Consider the following 14,700-nt stretch of genomic DNA (forward strand, 5'->3'; position numbering starts at 1 on the left):
TCCTTATCGAGTCTAGGAATTGACCTATGATCCCAAATTTCTTCAGGATCCCTATAATAAATGACCACAGTGCCCTGTCAAAAGCTTTGTCAGCATCAATACTCAAGATCAAAGCTGGTGCTTCCCATCGCTTAGCCGAAGGAATCACATGTAAAATCTGCCCTACGTTATCAAATGTTTGGCGCCCAAGGATAAAGCCGGCCTGATCATCCCTCACTAAATGCCTCATGTACTGTTGTAACCAATTAACTAATATTTTTGTGAAAAGCTTATAGTCTGTGTCTGAGTGAAATAGGGCAGTAAGATCCATATTGTTCTGGATCCTTTTCTGGTTTAGGTAGCAATGTGACCCCTGCCAAATGCCACATATAAGGTAACTCGTTCCCTGCCTGGAGGCTATTAAATATCTCGGTGAGGAGTTTTACCAATAGGCCTCTAAAACACATAACATTTCACAGTATAGCTGTCTAGGCCAGGGGCATTTCCTAAAGAAAGAAAGACTTTTAATGGCCTATAATGTTTCGGTTTCCTCAATGGATCTAGAAACCTACCGATTCTAAGTAAGCTATCACCTCTACTCAGCAGGCTCCATTTGCGGGGTATAGAGTTGTTTATAGTATTAAGGACTCTACCAATATGCACCGATTGCCTATGTCAAACCCCGTCCGAGTCAAGGATGGTGGTAATATGATTCCTCACCTGTCTCCGTTTTAGCTTATGCGCTAAAAGTTGACGCATTCTATTTCCCTGCTTAAAAAACCTCTGACTGCAGGCGTGCATGAATGGCCTCTAGTTCTAGCTCCTGTAACTCTCTCCGTATCTTTTCCAGTTGGCGAAAAATCTTGTTCCTCCCAAACCCTGATTTATGTTGGCTTTTCAGGTACACCAACTGTTGGCTCAAAGCTTCCTGCTTCCGTTGATGTTCCCTTTTCCTATGGGCTGCCAGGGATATTATCCTCCCCCTAATAACCACTTTCAGTCCTTCCCAAAATGTACTCTGCAGTGGAATTAATTTGAATATAATCCTTCAAATTGGATTTCAGCTGCTGCACATTTCTGGGGTCTAAGAGAATGGTGTAATTCAGTCTCCAGAATCTCTAGCCATGCGGCTTCTCCCAGTGTCTGTGTCTAGCCATACCGGAGAATGATCTGACCAACTTCTGGGCTCTATATTGACGCCACATACTTGCAGCAACATCTCACAGGGGACCCCCCCAAACATCTATTCTGGAGTAAGTAGCGTGGACACTTGAACAAAATGTATAGTCCTTGGCTGTTGGATTTAAGTGTCACCAGGGGTCCACCAAACCAACATCCCTATATAAAGCCTGTAGGCTCTTCCTGTCAGCTTTACCATATTTAGTTACATTAGCTGAATTATCCAAAGCAGGATTTATTGTCAAATTGAAGTTGTCCCCCATTATTAAATGACCTTCTATATGTGATTGTATCAGTATTCTCAATTCTGAGTTGGGAGCATACACATTCACTAGAGTATATAGGTCTCCCTCCCTTGGGCTGGAGTGATCATTCAAAAAAGATACCCATCCCATTTGTTTTATTACCCTTCCTGTTAGAGGCCAAATACACATGGGAGTATTTCTTATGAGAGAACAAATGTTCATGGCACACCCAAAAATGCTTTTCTTGGATAAAATCAATGCTCACTTTCAGGCGATCCACCTCTTTGAAAAGCAATTGGCATTTGCGAGGGAGGTTAAGGCCCTTAACATTTAAAGTAAGAAATCGTATGAGCCTAATGCTCATTTTGAGTCATACCATTCCCTCTTATGAAAACCTCACCATCACTCTCAAGCATCACACATTCATACATCCCCACTCCTTTCTCTCCTTGCCCTATCCCTCCCTCCTTAATGCTCCCTCTCCACATCAGCATGGACCTACCCATCCCCTCCCTACAGGTCTCCCATAGCCCTCTACCCCCTCCACTACCCAGTCCCATCATGGAAGCCAAGCCCTCTAGGGCTACAGAATGAATTCCCTCTTCCCCACTCTCCCACCCTGAGCAATGAAAAATATATTACCCCTTAGAACCAGCTCAAACCAAATAAGTATGTAAAGGCCCCCACTGTGCCAGAGGACTTAGTTATATCAGTTCAGTAGAACTGCATCAAGAAAGAAATAAAACCAAAAACTATGTGCTGCGTTATGTATGCGCAAGCATTACCCAAATGTCCAAAATAGCCACAAGACCTGACTGAATCTGCTTCAGGTCCGTTCTCCATGTTTAAGTTGGCCCTGCTCCCAGTGTTTGGTCTGTTCCAGAGTGACACTGAAGCCGCCAACCCCGATGTTCCATCCTATACCATCTCTGGGGTAGCGGAGTCCTTCTGCAAGACTGTGTGACATGTACTTCTTAATGTTGCCACCAGATGAGAGAAGAGTGCAGTGGTCTCTGGTAGGAGAGAAGCAAATAACATGACATTTGAAATCATAATTTTATTATAACATGAACAACAAATTATAAGTACAAACTGTTTAACTGTTAACATCCTTCAAAGTAGTCTCCCACAAAGGGTGGCATTATCCTATGACACACACCATATTGTTGGCATGTCAATGAGGGCTAAAAGCCAAATCCTCTAATAACAATAAGCTTCTACTCATTATGACAGACGATGCCATACAACAGATTACGAAAAATTGGGATAGGCTGAATTATAGCTTTTGGTGGAACTCTTTGTGTCACATATTCAAAATGGAAAGGATAATTGCCATGCAGCAGGGAAATTTTAAGAAATTTCAGGTTATTTGGGAGCCATTAACAAGATACTGTAAAGATTGAAATTACTGCATAGAATAAATATTAATTTTTTCCCTTTTGTTCATACACGTCCAGGGTGGGGTGGGAATATTTCATGATTTCTTTTGCTTATGAATAATTGTTGGGTATAAGGGAGGGGGAATATTTGATGAGAGTTCAAATTTGATGATATTTTAAATGATGTTAAAGTATAAAATGATTGTATTTTATGCTACACTTATTGTGAGTTTTAAAAATGAATAAAGATTTATTAAAAAAAACCAATAACAAAGTAGAGAGTTGCGCGCGGACAGAAATCCCACCCGTCCCTGTGAGGAATCCTACCCGTCCCCGCGAGGAATCCCTCCATCCCCACCCGTCCCCGTGAGGAATCCCCTCCGTCCCCACCCGTCCCTATAAACTACAGAAATAGTTATTTCATTTAATTATGCTACTGAATTAAAGGTTCTGTAGAAACCCATTTACAAATAAGCAAAAAGACTTTATTAATTTGGAAATATTAATTGGGAAGAATACATACTTTGTAAACGGGTTTCTACCAGAGCCTCTAATGTTTATAAATTTTTATCAACACAACTAATATATTACTTTATCCTACAGCAAAAAAAAAAAAAAAAAAAAAGAAATAGAATTTTTTCCTACCTTTGTTCCCTGGTTTCTGCTTTCCTGATGTTCTCATTCAATTCCTTCCATCCACTGTCTCTCTTCTCTCTGCATCTTCCATTTGCTCTGTTACTGTGCCTCTCCCTTTCTCCCCCCTTCCAAATTGGTCTGGCACCCATCTTCTTCCCTCCGCTCCCCCCATAGTCTGGCATCTCTGTCTTCTTCCCTGCCAGCGTCTTCTCCCCACTCTCTCTTCCCCATTTCCTTTCAGCGTCCTTCTCCCCCCCATCTTCCCCATGTCCTGTCAGCATCCTTCTCCCCCTCTGTCTTCCCCATGTGCTTTCAGTGTCCTTCTCCCCCTCTGTCTTCCCCATGTGCTTTCAGCGTCCTTCTCCCCCCTCTGTCTTTCCCATGTCCTTTCAGCGTCCTTCTCCCCCCATCTTCCCCATGTCCTGTCAGCATCCTTCTCCACCCCTTTGTCTTCCCCAGTGCTTTCAGCGTCCTTCTCCCCCCTCAGTTTTACCTTAAGCGTCTTTTCCTCTCCACTCCACCTTTCCTCCCTTTCTCCCTCCCTGCCCCTTACCTTTGTGGCGCTTCCCCGCCCGACTGACAACAGAACAGGCTCTGTCCGACAAACCTCCCTGCCCTGTAGCCGCTAATCTAAATTACCTTCTTACAGCAGCTGGAGTATTGAAACTGCTGTAAGAAAGTAATTTAGATTCGCGGCTACAGGGCAGGGAGGTTTGTCGGACCGGGCCTGTTGTCGGTCGGTTGGGGGAAGCGCCACAAAGGTAAGGGGATCTGTCCGGCTGTGCTGCACCCGGGGCGGACCGCCCTCCCCCTTGGTACGCCACTGCCTTTTCCTACCTGCCCTGCCGCAGCACACAGCCGACCGGAAGTCTTCCCGATGTCAGCGCTGACGTCGGAGGGAGGGCTTTGCTTAAGCCCTCCCTCCGACGTCAGTGCTGACATCGGGAAGACTTCCATTCGGCTGTGTGCTGCGGCAGGGCAGGTAGGGAAACGAGCCTCGCGGCTGAGTACATCCAGCCCCGCAGGAACCCCGCGACCCTCGGAGGCGTCCCCACGGGATCCCCACGACCCTATGGGGCATCCCCACGGGATCCCTGCGGGTCCCGTAGGATTCCCGTCGTTCCCGTTCCCGTGCAGCTCTCTACAACAAAGTAGTCTCCCAGGTTGTCTTGTGTGTCATCTAGTTTGTGAGGGACAGTATTAAAAGTCATTTCTGCAGTATCGTCTGCAGTGTGCAATAAAGGAGAAACATCCTGAATAGGAATGTTATAGTGAATCACTTTAAAGACCAACACAAGAATTTTAAGAACAATTTGAAATTATATGGCAACCAATGAAGTTTTTTCAACCAAGGTGTAACATGCTCAAATGTATTCCCGCCACATATCAAATGTGCCTCACGTTGAGAGGATGCTATTCCCAAGTAAAGTGCATTGCAATAATCCGACTTTGAGATGATCGTGGTCTGTACCACCACCTGAAAGTCATATCATGATAATATCGGTTTAAGTCTATTCAATATACGCATGTGATAAAAGGCAGATTTCATCATTGCCAATATCTGACCTTTCATGCTCAAGGTTGAATCTAACCAGACCCCCTAAAATTTTCATTTTTTTATGTACCAAAAGATTCATATCATTTACTACAATATTTGGGGGCTACATCGGATCTTCACTCTTTCCAATCAATGTCACATCTGTTTTAGCAAGATTTAATACCAATTTGTGATCTACCATTCAATCATTCATAGCTTTCAAACATACTGATAATGTCATTTGCAGCTCAATTCTCCAGTCAACCATAGGGAAAAAAAATTGAATGTCACGGTAGTCATTAACCTGTGGTATTTCAGTATTGCAGGTTGCTGACTCTTATAATAAATGAATAAATGTTGCTTGTGAGCCACCTTACAAGCAGCATTATTTAACTGAACCCATGCTACTGGGCCATCTCTGAAAGGAGCCAGTATCTTTATCTGGAAGAGAGGGTCAAAGCACCCTCAAGACAGAAAAACAACAGTGGAGATGACAAAAAGCCAAAAGTAGAAATTCAGATTCTTTATTTGTATCTTTTCTGACCAACACAAGCCATGTTTTGGCTATAATGCCTGCCTTTATTTTCTCTTTTCATTATACAGAAGCACAGAGCACTAGCTTGCCACAAACACTAACTAAATCAGTTCCTTATACAGTGGTGCCTTGCATAAAGAACGCCTCGCACAGCGAACGCTGCACACAACGAACTTCATGTCATGATTCATACAACGAACTTCGTTTCACACAACGAAGTCGCCCGAGCTTCCACGATCGCTGCCGATGTATTGCATCCTTCCGCGCAGGCACTGCAGGCAGTCGTTAGTCACTGCGCTTAACGCGTTTCACATAACGAACTTTTCGCATAACAAACTTGCTCCTGGAACGAATTAAGTTCGTTGTGTGAGGCACCACTGTACCTTGTTTAACTGTATAAACAACTTGTCCTGAGTTTAGCACCCCATATGTTTATCCCAACACACTCTATACCAGTGGTCTCAAACTCAAACCCTTTGCAGGGCCGCATTTTGGATTTGTAGGTACTTGGAGGGCCTCAGAAAAAAAGGTTAATATCTTGTTTTTAACCTTATTTGTACTCTTTTCTTTATAAAATTGTATTTCCCCTGCTATCTTTTTGTTTTCAAGTAAGTTACGTCTTGTCATTAACACGTATGTTAATCGTTCCCCATTTAAATTTTTTAATTGTTAAACGTGTGGAGGGGCATAATAAAAAAAGCCCGTCTAAGTCCCCTTTTGGCCTAAAGCCCTAAACGTTGAAAGTAGAAGCAGGGAAAATGTCCATTATCATTAAAAAAAAAAGTCCAAAAGGAGAGGTTTTTTTTTATAATGGCCTGCCTCTACGTTCAGCTGTTTAAACACCCAGACCACCACTACGTCTACACTTACCCCATATAATGAACCAAAAAAAAGCCTAAGTCCCAAACGCCCAAAGCCAGGCCTTTTAGGCGAAGGAGGAGCCAGTCCTTCACCTAAAAGCTGGATCCTGTAACAGGTGTCTGTCAAAAACAACACTGGTTACAGAATATCCCCCTCTCAGCAACTATCGTGGCAGGAGAGATGGCTCATCTCCCCTGCTGTGATAGCGATACCACCAAGTGCTGCCAAACGCGGCACTTGGGATCGCTATCGCGGCAGGAGAGATGAGCCATCTCTCCTGCCGCGATGGTGATTGCCCACCCCCCGAATCGCAGCACTTCAGGGTGAGCATCGCAGCAGGGCATCTCCCCTGCCGGCGATCCTCACCCTGAAGTGCTGCGGTTCAGGTGGTGATCGCTATCGCGGCAGGAGAGATGTGCCATCTCTCCTGCAGCGATCCACCCCTCTCCCAATCAGATTGGGCAGGAGGGAGCCCAAGCCCTCGTGCACCAGCGACCCCCCCTGTCAACGATCCAGGCAGGAGGGAGCATAAGCCCTCCTGCACCAGTGCCCCCCCTCCCCTGTCAACGATCCGGGCAGGAGGGAGCACAAGCCCTCCTGCCCCAGCAACCATCCCACCCCGCCGATCTGGGCAGGAGGGAGCCCAACCCCTCCTGCCCAGGTGACCCCCCTACTCCCACCCCCACTAAGATATGGGCAGGAAGGATCCCAGGCCCTCCTGCCCCGATGCAACCCCCCGCAACCCCCATGAACCCCCGATCAGCCTGACGAACACCCCCCACCTGCCGACCCACGAGACCCCCCCGTTGATCCCATGACACCCCCCTTACCTTAAAGAAAAGTTGGACGGATGGATGGATCCCAAGCCCGTCTGTTCGGCAGGCTCACTATCCATCGAATGGCAGGCCTTAGGGCCTGATTGGCCCAGGCGCCTCAAATCCTGCCCACAAGTGGGGCCTGAGGCGCCTGGGCCAACCGGAATCAGCCCAGTAGCCTTAGGCCCCTCCTGTAGGCGTGGCCTTAGGCACATGGGCTGGGTTGGGCTCAGATGACTTGTCAATGGGTAATATATCAAATAAAAAATAAGCTTGGAAACTTTTACTCTTAGTGGCTGTAAAGGCTTCATTTTCTGGAGAGTCCTCAGTAGGTTTCATTGGTGCTTTGATATAAGAGTGCTTTGGATTACAAGCATGTTTCTGGAACGAATTATGCTTGCAAACCAAAGTTTAACTGTATATCAAATCCATGACTCCCTATCTAAATTACAAGAAAGCTTAGAACAAACACATAGGACTAGAGAATGACATGGGGACAAATTTGTCCCCGTCCGATGGTATAGATGGGGACACTAGATAGGCTGTATGGTATTTATCATCATTTTCTATATTGCCAATTTTAAAATAAAATGGCACTTTCATTCCGATTTTATCATGAATATTGGGGTTCAAGTTGGATTACAATGTAAATAAAATATACACTGAAACAAAACTATATTACAGTTTCAATTGTACACATTATATAACATACCATAGATTATCTACGTAATAATGTTGTTGGATATTGTTTAAATCATTTTTATTTCAGAAAAACAAAACAAACATGGTTATCACACTAGACAAGATAGGATGATCCTGGAATATGTACAAAGCATCAAAGAACATGGAAATTAGTACAGTATATCCTAAGTTGAGTTTAAACTTGACAATTGATCTGCTGAATCCCTCCCCACCTACCCCTCAATGGATATCTCTAGAACAAAATGACACAACTTTTTATTGAAATGACGTATTTAATATCTTGTTATGTGCCACATGTGTCAAAAAGGCCCAAAATGGGTTCCAATGTACTTTTAAAAATTAACCCTTTACAAGAATCTAGAGCTCCTACTCTGAGAAGCTGTATGGCTGGGATCGAAATTATGTGAGATCTTCACTGTGCCAATGAAGGAGCATTTGAGGGGAGTCAATTTAACAAAATAGTTCTAAAAAATTTCTAAATCTCTGTGGATACATCTGAGGTATAACAAATAGATCTGGGTGGGATTGTAATGAGGAAACGTGTCAGATGGTTTGGTTATGACTTTTAGTTTCTTATTTTTGGAGAATAGTATACCAACATAAGATTGCTCTAGCCTGCTGGCACTTAAGACAATCATCAGTTGACCTCAACATGGCATTTACCAAATATTTTTAAACTGAATTTATATTTAGCTTCATAAGAATGCTTATTTGTTATGTTTCTTTATGGTCTTGTATCTTCTTGTTTAGCTTTATAGATTGCTTTGAGCTGTTGGTTAGGGAAGTAACAAATTTAAATAAGAAATATCACTACTTTATCTGCACTGACAACAGAAACGAAGATGAGACAGGGATGTGTATTAAATTAATTGAGGCACCACAACCTCTTCTTTACTGACTGTGACTTGGGACTATGTTCTCTTTCTGTCCCCTCCTGTGCCGACTGAGACCCAGGGCTGTGCTCTCATACTGTCCCCTCCTGTGCTGAATGTGATATGGGACCGTGTTTTCTCAATGATTTCTCAATGTCTATATGTAAGAGATATAATTGATTCCACGCTGCCCTGGATATGTGCGTGTTACATGTACACGGACTGTGAATGATGGTCACGTTCATGTATTTATTGGAATGTAGATAATGTGTGATGTCCTGTTCATCTATTTTATGACTGTTTTGATACCGGAAACCGCCTAGACTTAAGGCGGTATAAAAATATTATCCTTTCCTTTGCTGAATGTGATTTGGGACCGTTCTTTCTTACTGATCCCTCCTTTGGTGAATGTGGCTTGGTGCCATACTCATACTTGTCCTCACGTAATTTGTTTTATTTGTTTTCTTTAAAGGTTCCCAGCACAGCCTGTGACAATGCAGAGAAGCAGGAGGATAAAAATCACAGAGCTAAATCCCCATCTAATGTGCGCCTTATGTGGAGGATATTTCATTGATGCTACCACTATTGTGGAGTGTCTACATTCTTGTAAGTGTATTATCATTCCTCTCATCTGCTCTAGGAGATGAAAGGGAGGCTCAATGAAATAAATTAGCTTTTTGCCTTCCTATAATATGATGTGCTCTAATGAATCTTTAATTCTTTGCACAGTAAAGTATTATCTATTTTGTGTGTGTGTGTGTGTGTGTGTGGGGGGGGTTGTTGAACTCTGAATAGGTTATATATCACTTATCCTTTACAGCAGGGGTGTCCAAACTTTTGGCTTCCCTGGACCGCATTGGCTGAAAAAAATGTTTCTGGGGCCGCGCAAATGTTGCAGCAAGACAGAGGAGGGAGCCGGCAAAACGGTAAACACCAGGGGGCAGCAGAGGAAAACACTGCATCACCCTCGACCGGGGCTGCACAAAATACTTCACGGGGCCACATGCGGCCCTTGGGCCGCAGGTTGGACACCCCTGCTTTACAGGGTTCGTGTGGATATGCTCTGATACAAAACTATTGTACTATAGATTCTATTTTTGTAATAAAAAGACAGTGCATTTATTTTATTTATAGTATTTACTTGACTGCCTTTAGTCACAACAATAAGGTGGTTTTACAATGCTAACCTAAACCTATAAATGAGGACATCATAAATGCCAGGATTCAAAAGCTGTGCATATCTCTGCAATATTTTGACCATATTTCAGGAGCACCAAGCAGCTTGTTGTCTCTTTCTACCAACCCTTGACTTTTGTTCAGAATGTATGTGCAACCCTCCCCCCCCCTTTTTACTAAGCAGCAGTAGAGATTTCTACCGTAACCCAGAGTGCTAAATGCTCCGATGCTCATAAAATTGCTATGAGCATTGGAGCCGTGTCGGAACATTTAGCACTCTAGGCTGGAGCAGAAACTTCTACTGTGGCTTAGAATGAGGGCCCTAATGTTTATTGGAATAGCTGTGAAGATAGTTTGAAGTTGAAAGGTAATTTGCATGCTTATCTCTGAATTTCAGTAAGTAAATTATAGAGTATCTACAGATATATGGCTATGGCCCAAACTGTCTCATACCCATATGTGATCATCTCTGGGAAAAGGTGACTAAAATCACAAGAAACAAAAAAATGAATTCTGTTAGAGACACAATTGTAATACAACAATCTAAACCCTATCCTTTTATTTGAAAAAATTTTTAAAAACTTAAAGCAGTTCAAACAAGTTGTTAGGGTCTGTTGATTTCTCAGGGTTTTTGGTATTGGTCATCTTTTCTATGTCACTTTGAACGCTTGATCTTATTTAGGTAAAAGTTAGCTAGTTCTTGGGTGTCAGGTTGAGGGTTTGCATTAGTTACGCCTGATGCAGGTGGTGCAGTTATGGTGCACATTATGTGGAATAGTTTCTTGGTTTCAAAGATTTTGTTTTCTATGGCAAAATAAGCTTTTTTTTTTTTTGCTTCAGATATGTGGAATTTATATGTATTGATGGCTGATTTCCATGTAGTTCTATGTTCAGGAGACTGGCTTTTATGCCGTTATCTTTCTAGTCAGCGACATGCTTGTTTCTCTGCCTTTAGGTTCTCATTGTACCAAGATAAGGGTTTTGTGACTCTTGCATTGTGGTGGCAGATTGGAATGATGGAATTGAGTACTTGCATTAAAGTGTTGTTCCAGTTGTTGAGCATTATAGTAGGGTCATCTGGAAATCAGTTTAGTTGATTTGTCATTCTGGTTCAAAATTGGTTAGGGTCTATTTTACCTCTTTTGGGTATTTTGTGTGGTTTTTGTTGTCATGCTTCACATGGTGATGGTGTAACCTGAGCACTGGAGTTCAATCTATGGATGAGGTTAGGTATTGGGGATTGGATGCAATAAATATAAGCGTATGACTTTTTTGTGAGTTTGACTAGATAGCTTTAATGTTATGTGACTGGTAAGAATTTTTTGAAGTCTAGAACTATTGGATTGTCATGACATTCGAGTAGAATGTTTATGTTTCCTACTGACATGTAAGACTCGAGATGATTTCTTGTGGTTTAGAGCAGATGGTGCTGTGGAAGATTCTTGTTTCGTCTTGTAGTTTACATATCATGTATTCTAGTCTTGGTAAGGCTGCTGAGACTGTTATGTGGAAGAAGCTTTTGTAGATCAGTACAAGTCTACTCTCTCATTTGTCAGGTCTAGGTGAGTGAAGTATTCTGTAGCTTGAGGGGCATAAATGGGATAGTTCAGGGCTTTTCTTCTCCTTAAGTCACATTTCAGAGAAGAAGGCAAGAGCTGTCATCCGAGATCAATCCATTTAGTAGAAGTAGCTTGTTTGCCGCTGATCTGGTATTGATGTAAATGCAGGAGACTGGGGTGGTTGATCTTTCTTTTTATATTGGTGAGATATAGTAATTGGATGCAAATTTGTTAGGTTCCTAGTAGCTGGAGTTCTGGTTTTCGTTTCATTTCTAAGGTGGTTGTTGGTAATGGCGGGTATTTGGTAGTCGAGGGTAAGAAGGCTTGTACGTTGTCTTGATTGGAGAAAAGTTTTACGTTGTTTAGATTTTCTATTGATGGTACTAGTATGGTGTGATGATTGTCTGCTATATTTAGCAGACTGAAAAGGAAGATAATTAAGATGTAAAGCCAATTAATGTTAGACTTCTATTGGAAAGTGGCCGATAGGGATGACTATCAGTGGGATGAGTGTTTCTAGTCATGGCATATTGTTGGGGTAGATACTCTAGTAGTGATTTTGGTCTTGGTATATTGTTGCGGTAAATTATTTAGTAGAGGGGTTGATGGTTTGTTATTTGTTGCTTGTCTTTGAAGATGTAATCGCCTTTTTGGAGTGTAGATGCTGTGCATGGAAGCTCATTATTATGTAGCTCACCTTTGGGTTGCATTTTAGGTGATGCACTGAGTCTGGGTAGGCATGGCATTCGACAATGCAAGGGGAGGGTAGAGTGATCTTCCATGCCTAGGGCCCTGCCAGATGATTCACTGGGTCTATTTCTTAAGCGCCACCTCATCTGATCTGGGGCAACTCACAAGTGGCCTACAAACATTCCAAAACACTGTCACAAGAATCTTAGCCTGTTTCACCAGGGTCCTCCAGACTGTCTCCCATAGGGTCTGCATCTAGAGAAGCACCTCTGAGGTTCTCTTTCATTAATCAGGACAAGTGCAGCTCTTATGCTGTTATTATCTGATCCACCTTGGACTGAAAGGTAAAGCGGATAGAAAGCATATGTGTTTTTTTTCTTTCAATTCTTTATTTATAAATTTTGACATTTTGACAATCTTACAAGTCAAAAAAAGAAAAAACATCTTGCTGGTAAACATTCAATTTAACAACAAGGAATAAGGAAATTTTTTAAACTGCAAGTTGTAGTTAGTCCACTATACTGTAGTGCAGGGCTGCCCAAGTCCGGTCCTTGAGATCTACTGGCAGGCCAGGTTTTCAGGATATCCACAATGCATATGCATGAGAGAGAGATTTGCATACCAAGAAGGCAATGCAGGCAAATCTCTCTTATGCATATGCATTGTGGATATCCTGAAATCTAGGCCTGCCAGTAGATCTCAAGGACCGGACTTGGGCAGCCCTGCTGTAATGTATATAGAGACGGAGCTGAAATTTAAAAGTACAAAGCGTAAAGAGGAAAATGCATATGTTAATGTTAATATTCATTAGATGTGGGGTTTGGGCTGCCTTTTTATATCACAGCTTTTTTTCTTTCTTTCAGTTTGTAAGACATGTATAGTCCCCTACTTGGAAGCCAATAAGTTCTGCCCTATGTGTGATGCCCAAGTTCACAAAACCAGACCTCTTCTTAGTATCAGGTCAGTTATGGCTTTGTCCTTTGTTCTCTTTTTCCCTTTAAAACTAAGGAAAAGATCACTGAGAAAGCGAAATATGCCTGTCTTATACTGATGCAAACAAAGATCAAAGTACATTTTAGCTTTAAAAGAAAAAAAACAAGAGGACCCAGGCCAATTGAAAAATGCTTTCTGTTTCATAGGCTGTGTCTTACATAGCACAGAACAAAACATAAAATTATGTTAACAGTGCCAGGCTGAACTGAGAGTATTAGATGTCTGCAGCTGATTATTTAAGCACTCCAAATAACACAAATACAGCCTATACTAAAAGATATAAAATAATGATCAAATGCAGATGCATAAGGTTATTTGTCTCTATCTTGCATGGGAATGAAAAGCTTTCAGGACCCTGCTGGGCTCCATGAGAGAGTTCTTTTTTCTTGCATCATTCTTAATTTATTCTTCTCTTTCAGATCAGACAAAACCTTACAGGATATTGTATATAAACTAGTGCCAGGACTTTTTAAAGGTACATAAGCTACTTCCTCCTACACAGTTCCTACTCATTCCTTTGTCTGAGTCCTCTTTCAGTTTTGCTTAGCCTGGATTCATTTTTTTTTTTTGGTCAGATGAAATGAAAAGGAGACGCGAGTTCTACTCAACTTACCCACTGCCAGATGGTAGGTGTCTGAAGGATGATTTTCAATGTTATGTTTATGTTTATTTGTACTTATAAACCACTCTTCGCAATAACAGCAGAGCAGTTTACAAATTTAAAACAAAAAAAGAACTCCATTATCAAAAGGAAAGATAAAATAAATATAAAAGTAGAAGTTTCAAGTTTATTAGGATTTTATATACCGCCTATCAAGGTTATCTAAGCGGTTTTTACAATCAGGTACTCAAGCATTTTCCCTCTCTGTCCCGGTGGGCTCACAATCTATCTAACGTACCTGGAGCTATGGAGGATTAAGTGGCTTGCCCAGGGTCACAAGGAGCAGCACAGGGTTTGAACCCACAACCCCAAGATTGATATAAAAGCTGCAGTCGGGAATCCCTCACTAGGTTCTAATCCAAGAGGGTTTTAATTACAGTACATAGTAATAATCTTCTAGGAATATGCTAAGCTGAAAAGGTAATATAAGAAAGTTCGATACATATTTCGATAGGGAGAGAGTTCTATATGTAGGGTGCAGAAGCAAAAGAGGCAAAATTTTGTGTGGAAGTCAGTCTTGCCAGATGAACTGAGGGCAGGGACAACTGCTGAGTATTTCTTTCATTCACTATTTTGATTGCAAAAATTTGTTCCTGTTTCTCCCCTTGTGATGTTTTGTCTTGTTCTGCAGTGCTTGGCGATTCCACTGTCACTCGTGGGGAACTGACAGAGCAGGAGAAGGTTGTGCTCAAGGATGATGACATAGTCAGTTTATCCATAGAGTTCTATGAAGGGACCAGGTAAGTCTTGTTATGTGTTAGGTATAGCCAATCCTCTTTAGCCTTTTCATGCAAAGTGTGATTATTTTCTAATTAGAAAAACAAGCCACTGGCAGAAAAAAAAAAAAAAATCGGGAGTTTGAAATCTCAAGTGGAAAGGTT

At 42.1% G+C, this 14,700-nt stretch overlaps 1 protein-coding gene across 3 annotated transcripts in view; it reads left to right on the forward strand.

The window, feature by feature from the left end:
• PCGF2 (polycomb group ring finger 2) overlaps positions 1-14,700 on the forward strand; it is a 74,300-nt gene that overhangs the window by 12,290 nt on the left and 47,310 nt on the right. For all 3 annotated transcript variants that reach the window (XM_033917598.1, XM_033917600.1, XM_033917599.1), the window contains 5 exons: positions 9,213-9,346; positions 13,029-13,125; positions 13,578-13,633; positions 13,734-13,784; positions 14,451-14,559. In XM_033917598.1, coding sequence (XP_033773489.1) covers positions 9,235-9,346; positions 13,029-13,125; positions 13,578-13,633; positions 13,734-13,784; positions 14,451-14,559 — 425 coding nt within the window. In that variant the 5' untranslated portion in view covers positions 9,213-9,234. The remainder of the gene's footprint in view (positions 1-9,212; positions 9,347-13,028; positions 13,126-13,577; positions 13,634-13,733; positions 13,785-14,450; positions 14,560-14,700) is intronic.

Source organism: Geotrypetes seraphini, chromosome 13 (assembly GCF_902459505.1).
Source record: "Geotrypetes seraphini chromosome 13, aGeoSer1.1, whole genome shotgun sequence".
In the NCBI taxonomy this organism is placed as follows: domain Eukaryota; kingdom Metazoa; phylum Chordata; class Amphibia; order Gymnophiona; family Dermophiidae; genus Geotrypetes; species Geotrypetes seraphini.